This window comes from Anas acuta, chromosome 2 (assembly GCF_963932015.1).
Source record: "Anas acuta chromosome 2, bAnaAcu1.1, whole genome shotgun sequence".
Classification (NCBI taxonomy): domain Eukaryota; kingdom Metazoa; phylum Chordata; class Aves; order Anseriformes; family Anatidae; genus Anas; species Anas acuta.
This window is the reverse complement of record NC_088980.1, coordinates 98,154,232-98,171,000: the sequence shown is the minus strand read 5'-3', so window position 1 is coordinate 98,171,000 and position 16,769 is coordinate 98,154,232. Positions and strand designations below refer to the sequence as shown.

The following is a 16,769-nucleotide window of genomic DNA, read 5'->3' as shown; positions in this document are numbered from 1 at the left end:
TTAAAATGTAATACGTTGTTTATAACAAAAATTAGTTGTCTGTTTCAGTTAACCAAATTACCTCATATTGCCTACCTAGTCTTAATCAGAAGATAATTAACTGACTATTGTTTTACCTGATAACATACACTTATAAAGTTCCTTAAATAAATATCTGCTTTATGGGAATTAATTACATTTTTTATTTCAAGACCCAGGTGCTGTTCTGGGGAAATCAACAATATAACATGAATGACACAAGGCATCAGTCTCTATTCTTTGTCAGTCTGCCAGATTTACAAAAACTCTGTGCCACTACAATAACACTGAGTTCCCAGCTACCAGAAAGTGAGACAAGGAGCACACAGATAAAAACGTGCAGGTAATGAATGTTGAGGATTATTATTTTCAGAAGCTGCCAGTGGTTGCTATTCAAAGATTTTATTAGTACTACTAGAGTTAACTGTAATATAATTAGTAGTAAACACTATAAAATTGTTCCAAGTAATTTAAGTTGTTGGTGGGGGACTTGCTAGGTATTGGAAAAAAAAACAAACAACTATTGTGTTTTTAAATGTGATCATCTAAAACTAACAAGACCACCTACTTGGAACTGATAAACAATTAAAATTGTTTTCTGTTAACATGCAAATTTGGGTTGCTTTAGAGCATCCAAATTTTTGCTATTGAGCCAAATCAGTACCATCTTTTGAGCTATTGTAAACGCTTTATGTAGGTTGAGACTGAGTGAACAGAATACTCAGAAAAAGTATGTACTCTGCTCAGTGCTCACAAACCTTTATGTTGTTCCCTGTAATAGTAAAGGGAAGAAATGAGAAATTCTGCCAGATGGAACACTGTGGGGCAGATCTGCTAGTTTGCCAAAGGCCTGTAGATTACATCTTAGACCCATTGCAAGTGGCTTAAGAGCAAGTGACTTGGACTAGTCCAACCTACTACACTGAACCCCCAAAAAAATGATTAAAAATGGAATGTATTTTGGTTGAAAGGGTAAGGAAAAGAAATGTAGGCTGATAGATATGGAAGTTTATTGATGTTTTTTTTATGCCTTCTTTGTAGACAGTTATTATTCCTGTATCAAGACATCCTTTCTGCACCTGTTATTGGAACTCTAAACCAAATTTCAGCTGTAATGGCGGTCAGTAATCACTCTGCAAATAAGTATATGTAGTTATATGTGATGTATGCTTCATTAAAAAAAAGTGTTGTGTTTTTTTTGAAGACAAAGGATAAGCAAAATTACATAATTCAAAGCAAACTTCTACTCGTATGCATTAGTATTGTGGATGACAGCTTAGGTCATTTTTTCTTTTGACAAAATGACCTTTTCAGATGGTGAACCTTTTGTGGGACAGAATGGACTCAGTAAGATGCCACTCAGCTCACAATGAGATCAGCAGGAGCAGCTTCTGCCATTTTGTTTTGGGCAGTCTTTTGCTTGCTTGGTAATATATCCTTACCTGGAAATGAGATTACATTATGACAAATGCCTTGAACTTATTTTAGCTATCATTCTCCTTTAAAATACAGGATCTGGTATTTTCTTTAGTATTCCTCAGTATGTTTTTCTAAAGTAGAGACACTGATGGACCAAAATTTACTTTATGATTTGATAAAACACCCCTTAATTGCAGACACATGATTTCTATTTATTTTATTTTTAGATACCATTTTACAAATCAGGAATATGTCAAGCCTATATAGAGAGACAAGGAGCTACCGTAAGTGCTGAAAGATGTCACATTTCTTCAGATTATTAGGCATTTCTGTGATTGCTGTTACCACAGATGAGTATGTTTCATAGGACATGCAATTTGCTCTGCAGAAGCCAAATATCAGGTTAAAAATAAATAAATCTGTCCCATAGACAAAATGTCTCCTAGGAATCTGGGTGTAGTAAGTATACTTCATCAGAGCCAATCCATCATATAGGTCCCATATATTCATCAATTCATCATATAGGTCCCATGGGTGAGGGTGTTCAGAGAGCTGAACTACCTCCCCATTCATATTTTGTTTCTGTCCAACATGTATAGGATTGTCACAGAGGACCAAACCAAACCAAGACAAAAACACAGAGAAGAAATGGAACCCAAGAGCTTAACAACTTTTGTTTTCAGACCATTATTCACATGCTTTACTATCTTGTATGCAATGTTTATGGGGTTTATGATGGGTGTACTAAAACTGCTAAGTCAAAAAAAAAAAACTGATTGCAGTCAAAGCCAGTAGCTCTGGTGATTTATTTGCACAAACTGTTGGATGTATTTTTCTTGTTCCCAGTTGTGTAAATGCATGTCTGCTTTTTTAAAGACGTACTGCTCAAATACGGTCGCATTACAAAACTGTTTTATGTTCATTTGTGTAACTGACTCATCATGGTCAGATTTTCCAAAACCAACAGATGTTTAAAATGCCTATATTTAATAACCATAAGCGGCAAGCAGATCTTTGCAGAATCTCATTAGAAACCTCTTGAATGTGTATTATTTAGATCTTTTTAACCTCCCCCCCCCCCCCCTTTTTTTTTTTTTTGCTCAATATCAACAGCAGGCTGTACAGGACAGAGTCAAATAGACAACTAGTACTGCTATACTGCTAGATGAACAAAGCTACATTCACATATCATTCTCGTGATTGCAAGTGAATGTCTCTGGTCTTGAGTTTGACAGCAGAGTTAATATATGTACATTTGGGGAGCTATGGATGTTATCTGGAAAGAGATGCGTACCTAACAGAGTATTCCATACTTCAGCCAGCCTTTTCCCCGACTCTTTTATCAGCTGTATGAAACATCATATGAATTGTAGCAAACCTTACTCTGATGACCCATGAAATCTAAATGCCTACATTGAATATTGTGAGAACTGTCCTTTGTAGCTGTGTAGATGAAAAGTAAAGATGTGTAACACTGGGATTTGGCTCCAAGATACAGTAGCAGTGTCTTTGGTAAAACTTTCACTGAAGCTTTTACAAAAGTGTATTGAATGATTAATGTTTTACTTCTCCTTTCTCACTGCTGTTATTAGCTGGAAGAACCACAAAGAGTTAGTCCAACCATTCTGCAAAACTGCCTCTCCTACACACTTACAGCCAGACTTGCACCCATGTGGAACAAGGCTGGTCATCTCTTGGTGCAAGGTAATTCACCTGGGCCAGGGATCAAGCATTTAATTTTCAGTTCGTTATTATTGCATTTTTTTTCCTAAGTTAATTTCCATATTAATAATTTACATAATTATTTCATTATTCTATTTTTATTTGATTGCATTTTTATTGTTTCTTTATCCAAGTTAACAATCCAAAATGATATATCATTCACTTTTGCACTTCCTTATCCTGTTATTTGTAATAGACAAAATAATTATTTCGACTGAGTGCAACACACCAGACTAATCATTTCCAAAACAAATATTGTTGGACAGTAAATGTCTTCTAAAAACTCAGCCTGTTTTTCAAATTCATGCTTTCATCAGTGGCACTTCTGCACTTGGATTGCATGTTTTTCTAATACAGAAATGTTTTTCTGTCAGACCATCTCCTTTTACCAAGCTCTGTCTTTTTAGATAGAAGTTCTTTTTCCTAACACCTCTACCCTAATTCCTATCTAGGGGTGAATTACCAAAGTGTGGACAAATATGCATTTCAGATACATGTGCTCTTACTAAGCAAAGCAATTGTGTAGATCATTTAAAATATACATTGAGAAGAGTGCATGTTGTCTTATTTCCAGTCACAATATTAGCAGTGTCTTTGTTTTCAGTGTCTTCAAAACCTATAACTTTTTAAATGAAATCAGCTTTCAGGAATAACAGCTAGAAGTTGAGGCCTAGATGGTTGCTGATACAAAACTGTCTTCAGGGAAACATTGTCTAACAACAATGTGCTCCTGGTGCATACAGCTTGTCTAATCATATCTATGCTAAATCTGGGGCAAAACTCATGATAGATGGTAAAATGCATAGTAATACTATAGAGGTTTGCTTTTGAGCTTAAGAAATGTATTGACTCTTAGTCAATTAAAAATAATTCTATGTTTAAATTCCTTTTTTGGGAGAAAAAATTATGTGTAATTCTTTGTCCATTAATATCCTTCCATATATCTTTCTTTTAATTAACAAGGAAATGAGTCAGTGAAAATTTAATTGATGTGGAGGGGTTTTCTCTCTGTAAAGGGACAAACTTTTCATCACTCTTGACACAAATGAAATCATGTGATTTCTTCATTTTTTGCATGAGGACATTAGGCATACATTATAGTTTAGAAAATAATGTTTATCTATTTTGTTTATTAAGGTAAAGATTTTTTGTCTCGTACAGGAAAGCAAAATGCAGTTGGTAAGTACAGTTTTCTGTTAGTGGTAAGCCTGTGTGAGCAAGGTGTGATTATATGAATTTATGATTGAAATACTCCCATGATCTTCATATTATCAACACAATGCCTTTTCATTCTGAACTAATCTCAGTCAAGTTAGACTTGATGATTGATAATTCTTTGTATGTAATAGTTGTCAGCTCAACTGCACCCTTGAAAAATTACCCACAAAAAAAAAAAAAAGGTAACCTTTCTACTATTAATCTATGTCCATAGATTGAAACCTACCATTAAAACATTATGGTTATAACAATTAAATGCACTTGCCTAAGATTACAAGTCTTTAAAGTGATGTGAAAGCCCGATAGTAATAGATAAGCAAATGAACTAAACTGACTGTACAGTGTTTGTTGTTTGCAAAATTAAAGGCACAAAGCATGCTGCTTAGCTATTGCAGAAAATACAAAATTAAATTTGTATTTATACATCCAGTATAAAAATTAAAGATTACATTTTGGGATATTGAAGTCTACATTTGCAACAGGACTACATATTCAGGAATTTAATGCATTCAGTCCCCATGTTAAAGCTTACTTAACACTGGGTGAATATTCTGGGGAAGCATCAATAAGTGCTTGCATTTCTCAAATATATTGACCATTTTTGGATGTGTAACACTGGGTTTGATAACTGAATACAGCTGATGGTTATTTTTATATTAACTACATTTGCTTTGAAAATGGGTATTTTTTATCAATCATATAGGTGTCAAACATCTGGTTGAATATACAACCATGGGAGCCATACACCTCACCTTCATAGGGAGGTGTATGGATTGTAGTTGATTATTTTTATTTTTTTTCCCACAGTTAAAATACAATTAATTTTTATTTCCATGCCTAGGAAGTCTTGCATTTTGATTTTCAAACTCAGCATTTTGACTAGCAGTTATTTTAAATAAACATTTGGTTTAGCTTTCTAACAGATGTATTATAGTTCAAAACAGGGCTTTGGACTTTGTTTTTATTTTAGTTCTAGACCTCAATGTATCAGAGACACAGCTTTGCATCAGTGTGGAGGCTTGCTCAATTCGGTTACCACCCCCTGAGGTATAAAACAGTTGCATTTTCTGTGGCTGTATTTGTCATGCTAAACTTTATCTTCTTTTCTGTAAGGTGACATAGTATTAGTGTGATGGGGAGGGAAGTGCTTATTTCTGACTGTTAAGACAGTAATCACAGTCTGATTTTTGGGTGGTCCTTTGGGGACCCAGGAGTTGGACTCGATGATCCTTGTCAGCCCCTTACAACTTGGGATGTTCTATGATTCTATTGACCATATACACTGCTTTTGAGTGCATAACACCCATATGTTACCTTTATTGATGCATTCTAGCAAGCATACCAAACATCTTTGTAAAACAGATTCTATTTGAAATACCTCTTGAAAAATCCTAGCAGATTATAGAAGTCAATTGTATTTATGCTTCTAGAGTTCCTTCTAGCAGTGTTTTCTAGAAGGCATTCACAGTCTCACTGTAATACATAACCAGTTTTGAGTAACTTCTTAAAAGTGAAGCGGCAGGTAAGTTGTCAGCACTATGTGTAAGGTCCCTGGATATATTTTTTTTCTGGAATTTGCTTCATTTTCTCTGTAGCTGCCAAAATACAGGAGCAGCCTGTACCATGCAGCTAGTGAACATAATTAATAAATTAATAAATCATAGTTGAGGTTAAAAAATGTCTGTCCTTTCTGACAGCCGTGTTACCTTTGTTGATAAGTTCCTGCATACAGGGGCATATTTGTCAGGCTGGTTGGTTTCTTTCCCAAATTAGTATCTCAGATCCCAACTCTTCTTTTTTAGAACAGAAAAATAAGATTTATTTTGTGAGCTAGTTGGACAGCATAAGTATTAAAGCTGTTTTTATGAATCCAATTACAAAATGACACAAAGAAATAATAGAAGTGATCACAGTGTGACTTCATTATCAGTTTGACCATTTTCATACTTTTCTAAAACAGAAATGGCTAGATATTCTTCTCCAGGAATAAATGCAAGCCTTGAGAGATCATAGAAAGAGAATCTCTGTTTGATTGGCTCTGACAGTCAATTTTTTCCTTTGTGAAAAAGTATGGTGTTTTGTGACTTCTTACAGGGTGAAGCTACATGTCTCATTAATTCTGTTGCTGGGATCCTTGCACTTGATTAGGAAGGATGGCACAGTTACACAGTTACTAGACTGTCAAACATGAGTTTCTGGGTTGATTTTTTTTTTTTTAAATGCATAAAAGTGAGACAGTTTGAGTTTGGGAAATTTGTTCTGTACTGTTATTTATTAAAGCACTTAAATTTTAAATCTCACTGATTTAAGTAGCCTTTAAAACTTGTACTTATGTAACTTTGGGCAGTGTAGGCTCTAGCATAAGATAGTGTGCAATTTGATAATGAGATATCTTATGAAATAAGCAGGCTGTGAGTCCTGATAGGAGAATAATAAGGTCTAAGCTTCACTGTATTGTGATATACAATTCTTTTTGAAATTATAAGTTTTGTACTGTTATGGAGATATTTGCAAATACCTTTTTTTTTTTCCTGTTTTAAGCTGGAAGATTTTGATATTTCAGCAAATGCCATAAAGCTGTTTGCCAGCAATGAAAACACAGTTATTCACAGACACTCCATATTAACTAACTGGTGCTATGTTTTGCCAAGGTAGGCATCTGTTTTAATTCCAGCAGAAGCAAACATTTCCTGTAATGTATGACATGCAAATTGCAAATTTAGTACTAGTGATAAGAACACATCTGTTTTATAGACCGTTTTACGTTCAGGAAGTTTTCTTTTAGGTCTCAATGTTATGGAAAATGTGAAAGAAAAGTTAATGAATCATAAATTACGCACCTAAGTATCATTTCATTTTTAGTAAGCTCTTTGCTAATGTGACATGTAAAAATGTTACTTGTCCTCAAGTATAATTATAGCAGAAAGAGTCAATTTAAAGAAAAAAATAATCATCTTTGACACAAACTATTTTCACCTCTGATTTTCATCACAGCTGTATCAGGTGTAATGATACATTTTCTTTTGTTCTATACTCACTGGTAGTGAGCATTACAGATGAGACTAATCAGACTGGTAGGTTCCAAGCACTTTTCCATACTTCAGCAAATATCACTATGGTTTTGTCATAAACAATATGAGCTAAAGATGTTAGCTCTCCTAACCTAAAAATAATACATACTTTCAATGCCAAAAATAAGAATTATTTTTTTAAGAAGTCCAATGTATTTTCAGCTGAGTTTTGAGACATCCTATGTAAACATTTCTTCTTTACCTGTGCACAGCATGAAAATGGGTCAGATCATAAACATCAGCCATGTAATTCCTCCAGAATCGCCTTTCCGTTCATATGAGGAATTTCAGATGCACTGGAAGAATCTGGTAAAAAAAAAACAAAACATATTACTGTATTTTTCCTTCCTGCTTTGTGGATATTGAATTTATATTTGTATTACACATTTGTGAGTGTCCTTTAGTGTTTGTTTGTGTTTTTTTTTTTTTAGTACGGATATATTCTTCCAGAGGATCTTGAAGAGAGAAAAATATACTTGAGTGTTTACTTCAAGCCTATAGGGGAAAGGTTCTTTACGTATCCTTTGCAAATATTTTTCTTATATGCCCTCTACTACTCTTCTATCTAAGACCTACCTTCTCATTTTTGATAGCACCACATTTTCTTCTTCTGTAATTTCATAGATGTCACTGGAATTGTTTCATTAGACAGTTAAATTAATACTGTGCATTGTTCCTGTAAAAATATGTCCACCAAAGATTCATTTTAAAGATAATTTTCCTGGTAGGAAAGACTTGACTGAAGATTACTTATACTGAGTAATCTTTATTGCAGTAGATCAGTATGGTATAAACATATTGAAGTCCTTTGACTTTCTAAGCTTCAGTCCCTTAAGAAAGTAATGATTTTGTTCACCTTGTTGAAATATGTTTGGACATGCTTATGGTTTGTTCCCAAAGAAGAAGATTCATAATGATAGAAATGTAAAGAACTGTGTTATGTATCCCTGAACACTATTCAGCTACCCTCTAAGTTGCATTCGAAGCCAACCAGTGCAGTATTTTGCTAGAATGGCTTCAGAAAGTGTGTTGAACTCTTTTATTTCTGATCTGAAGTGTAAGTTTTCACATCTGTGTGGATTTCCAGTAAAGATGACAAGCAAGGCACTTTATGCTACACAGGAACTCTCCAGGGCTCCAGTATGTGTAAGGTTTTTTTAAATAAACTTACTAATGGCAGGTAGTTTGCTTATGGTATGCAGTAGTCCATATCATAGTCAGAACCCAGTAATAGCATGGAGGTATATTTTTCACAATGAAAATTTATCTTCTTTTTAGTAAATGTGTAATCTGGTATATATTTCTATTTGACACTGTTATATTGTTGTTCACATGATAAATACAGTTTTTAAAAAGTTTGGGTTAGTATTACAGCATTAATTAGTTGCTGTCAGTTTGTGCTGTTCTGTTGTCCTCATTTTGCAGTTGGGTTTCCAGAACTTTCTCACACCTCTTCCATAAAAATTATACTTAAAAAATGGTTTGTAATTTATTTTTAAAAAGCAAACTGAGGAAAAGATAAAACTGCATGGATTTAGGCATTTAAAAGCACTAAAACTGTAAGATTTATTCTGTGCAGTAAAGCAAAGGAGGCAGGCAATCACAATGCCTGTAATTTGAGGTTTTAACAAAGGCTGAGACTCAAATTTCTTTGGTCATAATGTGTAAGAGGAGAAGTAAAGTAATTAATTCTGAACAAAGAATACTGACAGGAATGGCAGAGATTCTGAAATGGTATAATCCTCTTTGAAAACACAGTTCCTGTTTATGGCTCCTCCGTGATCAAAGCTAAAATGGCTCCTCCTTGTCATCTGCAGTTTTTATAGATATCCAGGCTCTCTTTTGCTTGGAACGTCCTTAGAAGGCTTAAAAGACAAGGAGCACTGTCAGAAAAAGTCTCTTTGCAGACCCCCCTCAAAAGGGCATTACCCAACTGGAAAGCACTAAACCAAGATAATGGCTGTAATTTAAGTCTTTCCTTCTGAGAAATATGATATTCCAGCATAGTTTATAAACAAACAACCGGGGGAGGAGAAAACAAATCTTCACTTGCAATGACAACAAAATACTGCTTAAAATACAGATTGCTCTAACTCAAAATGGGAATGCATACAGTTATACATTGTAGTGTGTATCAGGTATGTGTCATATAGTGATGCATTAGGTGTCACTGTCAGATTTTTAAATCCAGTTCATTCATTGTAACAACTCTTGTTTTATTGCAGGAAATAAAATCTAAGCATATGAAATTGGCTGATGAGATGGTTTGTGTAGTATCTCTAACCCAGGCTCCTCCAAAGAAACAGACTTTGCCCAGCATTTCTTCACCGTGCAGTACAGAAAATAGCCACTGGATGGAGTGTTTGATCAAAGAGCCAAAACCACATATTTTTTCGAGTAGCAGAAGTATGGAAAAGGTTAGCGTTGAAGTAAAAGAGCAATCAGTGAATCAGAGGCAAATATCAGGAGTATCAGATTTATCAGCTCTGAAATCTTTAGGAATGCCTGTAAGTTCAGCCTTTGAATTGCCCCGCAAAAAAGTCAACAGAACTATACCAATTTTCAAAGGAAAGTTAATGCAAATGAATGGAAAGACTACAAATCAAACTGATGGGAAGAAAAGAAAAAACGCTGAAAGACATTCACCAGTAAAAAATATGGGTGCTTCGTCTTCTGCGTCGACTGTTTGCAAGTCCAGCATAACTCAAGTTTACAAACCTGTTCAAAATACGTCAGGCAAAATTCCTACCCACAGCAGCTTTATTCAGATAACGACTGAGAAAGCCTACATAAAACAAGGTGTATCTGTATTTCAGTGGAAAAGAGAGCCCGGTGGACAAATGACTACTTCTGTTTATTCTGATAAGTCAGCTGCAGGTCACAATTCAGGCCAAGAGAATCACAATAAGGCAAACTCTCCTTCCTTTCTGAAGAATGGTGGGCCAGTGATTTCGAAATCTAACATCAGTCCAAGCCTGAATACACATGCATCTATTACTTCCAGTTCAAGAAGGGGAAAAATGTTTGCAAGTCCAAATGCCACTCAAGTTCTAGAGCAACAACACCAGTCAAAGAAAGCACATTTGCAGATTTGTAAATTAGACAATGGAATGACAAATTGCAATTTATCACAGCAACAAACAAATGAAGGACCAGGGTTAAATATTCACAAATCCATCTTAAATGATACGATGTGCATCACCAAAAACAATGAAAGGAAAGCATCTTGCAGTTCTAAGGATTGTATTGCAACAACCTATCCTCATTCCAGACCTAACTGTGAACAGGTACAGTAAATAACACGCACTCGTTCTCACAAATTCTGTATATTCTAAAACAACAATAAGCAATAAAGAGTGTGACTTTCATGATGCTCCACCAACATTCTTGATATAGTTTTCTAAAATTTGTACCATATATATATATATGCTTTCATCCACTGCTGGCTTTTTTTTTTTTTTTTTTTTTTTTTCCAAAAGGGATTATTTACATTGTCCTCTGAGATGCACACTTTTTTTATTGGGACTTTTAAGGTGGGATAATTAGTTTTAATTTATTTAAAAGAGTTTATTGGCTTATCAAGATTTGTGTAAGGAGAGTATGGTGAATTTTTTTGTGTTCATTTTGTCTTCATACCAAACCTGACTGCAGTGCATATAGACAAACATGGAAGATTTTGAAAATACAAGTTTAATCAAAGTTTAACTAAAATTAGAAGTTCCAACAAGAAGACTACCTACTGCGCATAGTAGATAATCTTTAAAGGTCCCTTCCAGACCCTAACATACTGTAATTCTTTGGGCATAAGGAAAAAAATCAGAGAGAGCGTGGTTAAGCACAGGAACAATTTGCACGGAGAAGCTGTTGAACTGTTACCCACTCAAATTCTCTGAATGTGACTGGGTGAGATCCAAAGCAATGTGATCGAATTTTGAAGTTATCCTTGATTGGAGTAAAAGTTACAAATAGATGACCTCCAGGCATCCTTTATAGCTTAAATTTCTATGATTCTGACTGCATTTTAATAAAATAAGTAGCTGAGCTGATTTCAGTGCAGTTTTTATGCGGATGATGTCCCACAGATTGAGCACATGGGTGCAAATGTGTTGTGTTTATCACTGTCTTCACCTATATAATGTAATTTGCAGGATTATCTCAACTTTGTGTTATTAGCGCGTATTTTGCCATTCCATGAGCACAGCCCTTCAGTTGTGTCAGTTCCTAAATGCCAAACAATCAGAAATTAAACAGCACAAGATTATTACCATCTGACAGTCACAGATTAACTTTCAGAGTGAAAACATGCAGCAGTTGCTAAATGTAAGTAAGGTTATCAAGATGATGCCTGGGTTGAGGAGCAATGAGGTTATCTGTATAAATCATGTTGGTATTAGTGGTGATAAAAATTATAGATCGGGATGTGTTGTGTTGATAAGATCTGATAGACAAGATAGCGTGGTTTTTGTTTCTAATAAAGGTACAAATGTCTCTATTTTAAGATGTTTACAGGAAAAGAAAATCTGAGATGTGAGGAAACACTGGCATCAAAACTGACTTACTCAACGAAGGAGAGCAGCATGGAAGCATCAGTAAAGAAAGGTGGTGCCAGAAGGAGACAGGTAAAAAACAAACAAACAAACAAACAACAACAAAAAAAACACCACACATACACACCTTAGCCCAGTCTATGAGGACTTGAATGAAAAGATAAAAAGGAAAATGTCAGTTTTATCATTTTATCATGTTCCACTTAAAATAGGAAAACCAATAAATATTTTTGAGCCCACCCTGGGTGAAATTAACCTTAACCGTCAGTTATGTTAATATTACTTCAAACACGCATCTAAAACGTTCCTCTTCTACAAAAGGTAATACTAAAATGAAAGCATTCAATGATGGTATGTAAAGTAAATATGTTTCTGAAGCAGGTTTTCTGATTCTACAGAAAACAGTTTGATTCTCTCTAATTGAATTATGGGCCTGCTCACTGGCTACGTAAATAACTCATCTTCAGAACTTGAATTCAGCATTATTCAGCAGAAATGAGCTCTTAGAGGCTACGTGTAATTCAGTGAGGGATTTTAAAAGATGTATTTTCTTATTTTTAAAATATATTTCAGTTGTAATTGTCTTACTAACAAGAGCCAACAGCAGCAATTAAATAGCTTCTTAATACCAATTGGATTTTTTTTATGCCTTTTCCTCTGGATTCTGCTCTAACGTTGTGTGATGCAGTGTGCGCTTTTAAATTCCTCCTCAAACTATGTTTCCTGTGATTCTTAAATATTGCTTTTACCTATCTCTGGTCTTCATTTCTGTTTTGCAATATCAGGTCTTTAAAACTCGGTTGTATCATCAGTTAGCCTTTCTTCCTTACAACCACATTCTTAATGTTTTCACTACCTAGAAATGAGGCAGATAAGCAAGGAAAAGGTCCTGTGTCTCCAAAGCTCAGTAGAGTTGTACATTCTTATATAGATATGTAATTATTTGTGCTAATAGGCAACTGAACATACGTGCAATTACTTTACAAAATAAACCAGAAGGAGGAAAAGTTACATTTTACTCCCTTTCCACCCAGATTCTCTTGCCTTTTCTATTTTATCTGAAGCAATCCCATGACCATTAGAGGTCTCCTTACCCGTGCTCAGTATGAATTGCCTGTGCCTAATCACGTGGTACAATATATAAACTTGTCAAACCTACTCCTAAACTGTTAAGAACTAAATCATTCAGATTCTTCCACTTAATTTGCATTTGTTAACATTAGGTTTGATTTGCCATCTTTTTGTTTTGTGACGTTTTTCAAGCCAAATGGGACAATTCTGGGGCTTTGAATGGTGATTAAAAGAGCACAGCCCGTGCTGTGAGTGCAGTTCAAATGGCCAGCAGAGCAGCCCCAAGGGCCTGCAGCAGGAACTGGGGAGCACCCTAGAGCTCAGGCTGCAGCAGGGTGGGGAAGAGGTGGTTTGGGGGACACCACCCAGTTGCTCTGAGCTGGCCCAGACCAACTGCAGCTGGGAAAAGCCCTTCCACACAGCCACAGCTGAGTCACTGCAGATGCTGCAGCAGCCAGGAGTCATTCTCACACACAGACACACCAAAACCAACCAACCAAAACAAAACAGAACAAAAGTCAAGCAAAAATAGCTGTGGATATAAGAATCACAACCCTACGTGTCTGACTACTAAAGAGGGATTTAGACCATAATCTGAATGAAGTGCTGGAGGCCTTTGCCTTCCACTGGGGGTGACCGATCTCAGCCCCACCAGGGGGTGTAAGCAGGCTGGACAAGCACAGAGCTTCTAGCAGGGCATGTAGCAGCCCTGCAGAGATGGGGAAGGGGCACTGTCCTGTCCAAGTCATGAATCACAAGTGCCCAGCGCTGTTCTTCCCTCTCCAGACAGGTCAGTAGTAGCACAGGTACCAACCTGAGCCCTGACAGCTGCTTTAGGGAAGTGGCAGGAGGTGACAAGTCCTCGCTGGCTGCCTGCCACAACGCCAGTGCAGCACTGCTGCTGCTGGCACCACGTGAGGTGGATGCACAGCTCTAGGGAAGCCTCAGCTGGAGCCTCAGCAGTGGGAGAAGAATTTGACTGGGCAGTGATGGACTCTTCTGTGCTCATTACTCTGATCCCTCCTCCATCCAGATGAAAATATAATAGTGTAAAAGGGGATAGTAATAGTGTAATGGGGACACAGCTGAACCTTTCACTCAGAAAGGACTTTTTAGTTAGTATTACTGCTTTGTTGGCTTTCCTGTTGTTGTTTGTCTGTTTTGTTAACAGAAAGAAGAAGGTTCCTCAAAACCAAAGAAAGTCAAAAGAAGTAAGCCTTCTATTTAGGATGTCATGGAGTACTGAAAGAAAATTCTTGGTATGCTCATTACGAAGTTAAAAGAGTTTTCTCTGTTAAAATAACTGCACATCTATAATAGCTCCTTGTATTCATCTGGATTCTGATAATGATATCAAATGTCTTCAGAGGAATCACTTTACTGAACAAATAGCTTCTAGAGCAAAATAAGAAGGTAGCAGAAGCCAGGATTCTTGGTTTCTTTGGACACTAGCAGATAAATACGAAGGCATCTTGTACTTAGTGGTACTGAGAACTTGGCTTCAACTTGTATTTGGATTGGCTCCTTTTCTTTTAGACTAAAATTAATCTTTTTTTTCTGTTGGTTTTCATTGGAACCCGAGCTAAAGTTAAAACCATAAACCATTAAAGTGAAGTTTTGTATATTATTTAATATTGCTATATGTAATAGTGTGGCTAGATGCTTTTGTGGTGCCAGGATCTAATCCAAGGATGAACTGGCCCGTCATGCAAAATTAATGAAAATTAGTTTTGTGGCCAGATATCTGAACCCACAGCATAGACGGTTGTTGATAACTGTCTTGCAGGATAGAACAAGCTTTTGCATTGAATATTCCTTTGAATATTAAGGATATATATAGCATACGAAAACGCCTACTTTTATTGTTCTCCTTGCTTATTGCACATTGCTAGGAGTAAAATATGCTGGAAGCAGTAGCCTTTGCAGTTAACTATTTCAGAGATAAGTAGAAATGTATTTACTCAGAAAAAAAAATACTGGTATAAACACAACAGTCATGACAGTACAGCATGACACAACAGCGTGAAAATATACAGTATGTACAACAAATAGAAAAATACAACAATAAAGAAGCAAAATATAAAATGCATGTCTTTTAACTCGGTTTTTGGCTTCTACATAAGGGATAACGTGCCTGGTAGCCTAGCATGCATTTTTGTCTCAGAAGTATACTTTATGTCCTTCCACTCTTTGCGTGGATAACTTTCCTCAGAGGAACATATATATCCGTTGTATATCAGTTGTTCCCCCAGTCTCTGGGGAAGGCCATATTCAAAATAGCAGAGCTGAAGTTCCCAAGCCAATAGTCTACAGAACTCTTCCTGTAGCTCTACCCTTGTGTTGTCAAATGATAAAAAGACCTTTGGTTTTAGTTGACAAATTCCATTTAGCAAACAAGAAGCAATCAGATATAGTAGTAATAATATTATTTTACATGAAAGTAATTGCTGCCTTTGCTGTAAGGAAACTATATGAACACAAGAGGATGCAGGGGATTCGCACAACTGGAGTTACGTAAAAATTTTCATGAGTTTTGTAATAAAGGCTAGAGCTCTATTGGACTATGGACTATGGACTATGGACTATCCTACTAAAATGTGGATTGCCCAAGGCTAATATTTAGGAATTTCTCTTGTGATTAGAAGGATATGGTACAGAAATTTCAACAAAGCCATCTTTCAAATGTTTTCTTGATGTGAAATATCAAGTTAAAATAATACCTTTTTGTATATTGTATAAATGTTACACAATCTGGTTTTATAAAGAAACACTTTCAACTTAAATTTAAAAACATTTGCCTGGAAATTGTATGTGGTGAAAACATTTGTGTTCTCATTTTATAAAAAAGATTCTGAAAGATTTTAATCTTTCAATGAATAAGCAACTTTTTCTTTTATGAGGAAGGAATACTTATTTCCAAATCAGATCTACTATCAGATACAATCTTTGGACTACATGCATTAGTAAGTTGTTGGTACCTAGATACTTGAGCCATGCCCCAAAAAGGAGATGCTACCATAACGTTGTTGCTGTTATCCTCTCCATTTTTCATTGCTGCACATTTGTTCCGGCTTAGGGATAATCCAATTTACTTCATGGTCAAACATTTTAAAATGCTGAAGAATGGTTTCTTCAGATTCTGTCTCTTACTTTTCTGTAGAACTAAAAATGTGATTGGGTTACCTGATCTCAGCTAGTTAAGAAGGCGTGAATACACTTCTGCAATGGAAGTTGCTTTCTCCAGCATGGCAGAAACAGTGTTTTGAGGGATTTAAACTTAAAGACCCAACCATAAGAGGAAAGACAACGCTGAGTATAGTGTGTATTTACCATAGCTTTATCAAGGACAGATTTTTTTTACTTTTGCTGTGTAAAACTGCAAAAACAATGAACTTGAATGCTTTATATACAAACTTTGTAAAGAAAATTAGAATACAAATTCAGAAATATAGCAGCATTTGTTTTTATAGTAGCCATACAGCTCTGAGTTGCCATTTGATTTCTTTTGTGATCTAAGCTTTTTCTGTGTTTTCCTCTGTTCAGGCTTCCAAAAGTGCATTAACAGACTTGAGGATCTCTGAGCTTCATGAACTTTGCTCTGTTTATTTTGTGTCATTGCTACCTGTTTCTGGATGAAAAATGGAGGGTTAAATACATGCAGTCAAGTGAATCCATATATCAGCTTCATCTCCAGACAGTTTAG

At 35.7% G+C, this 16,769-nt stretch overlaps 1 protein-coding gene across 1 annotated transcript; it reads left to right on the top strand.

Annotated features, from left to right (window-relative positions):
- Positions 1-227: 227 nt before the first annotated feature.
- On the top strand, positions 228-14,564 carry C2H18orf63 (chromosome 2 C18orf63 homolog). The gene is made up of 13 exons (XM_068671358.1): positions 228-361; positions 1,060-1,138; positions 1,665-1,721; positions 3,030-3,141; positions 4,297-4,338; positions 5,348-5,424; positions 6,919-7,028; positions 7,661-7,757; positions 7,880-7,965; positions 8,411-8,588; positions 9,674-10,735; positions 11,948-12,067; positions 14,238-14,564. Exons 1-13 carry the CDS (start codon positions 228-230, stop codon positions 14,292-14,294), a joined length of 2,211 nt encoding a protein of 736 aa, XP_068527459.1. The 3' UTR covers positions 14,295-14,564.
- Positions 14,565-16,769: the final 2,205 nt, after the last annotated feature.

Excerpts from the sequence above, each read along its gene's own strand:
- C2H18orf63 (XM_068671358.1), top strand. The coding sequence starts at position 228 with ATGAATGACACAAGGCATCAGTCTCTATTCTTTGTCAGTCTGCCAGAT. Across the intron at positions 1,139-1,664 it reads AAATTTCAGCTGTAATGGCG|ATACCATTTTACAAATCAGG; the intron begins GTCAGTAATCAC and ends TTTTATTTTTAG. Across the intron at positions 5,425-6,918 it reads TTCGGTTACCACCCCCTGAG|CTGGAAGATTTTGATATTTC; the intron begins GTATAAAACAGT and ends TCCTGTTTTAAG.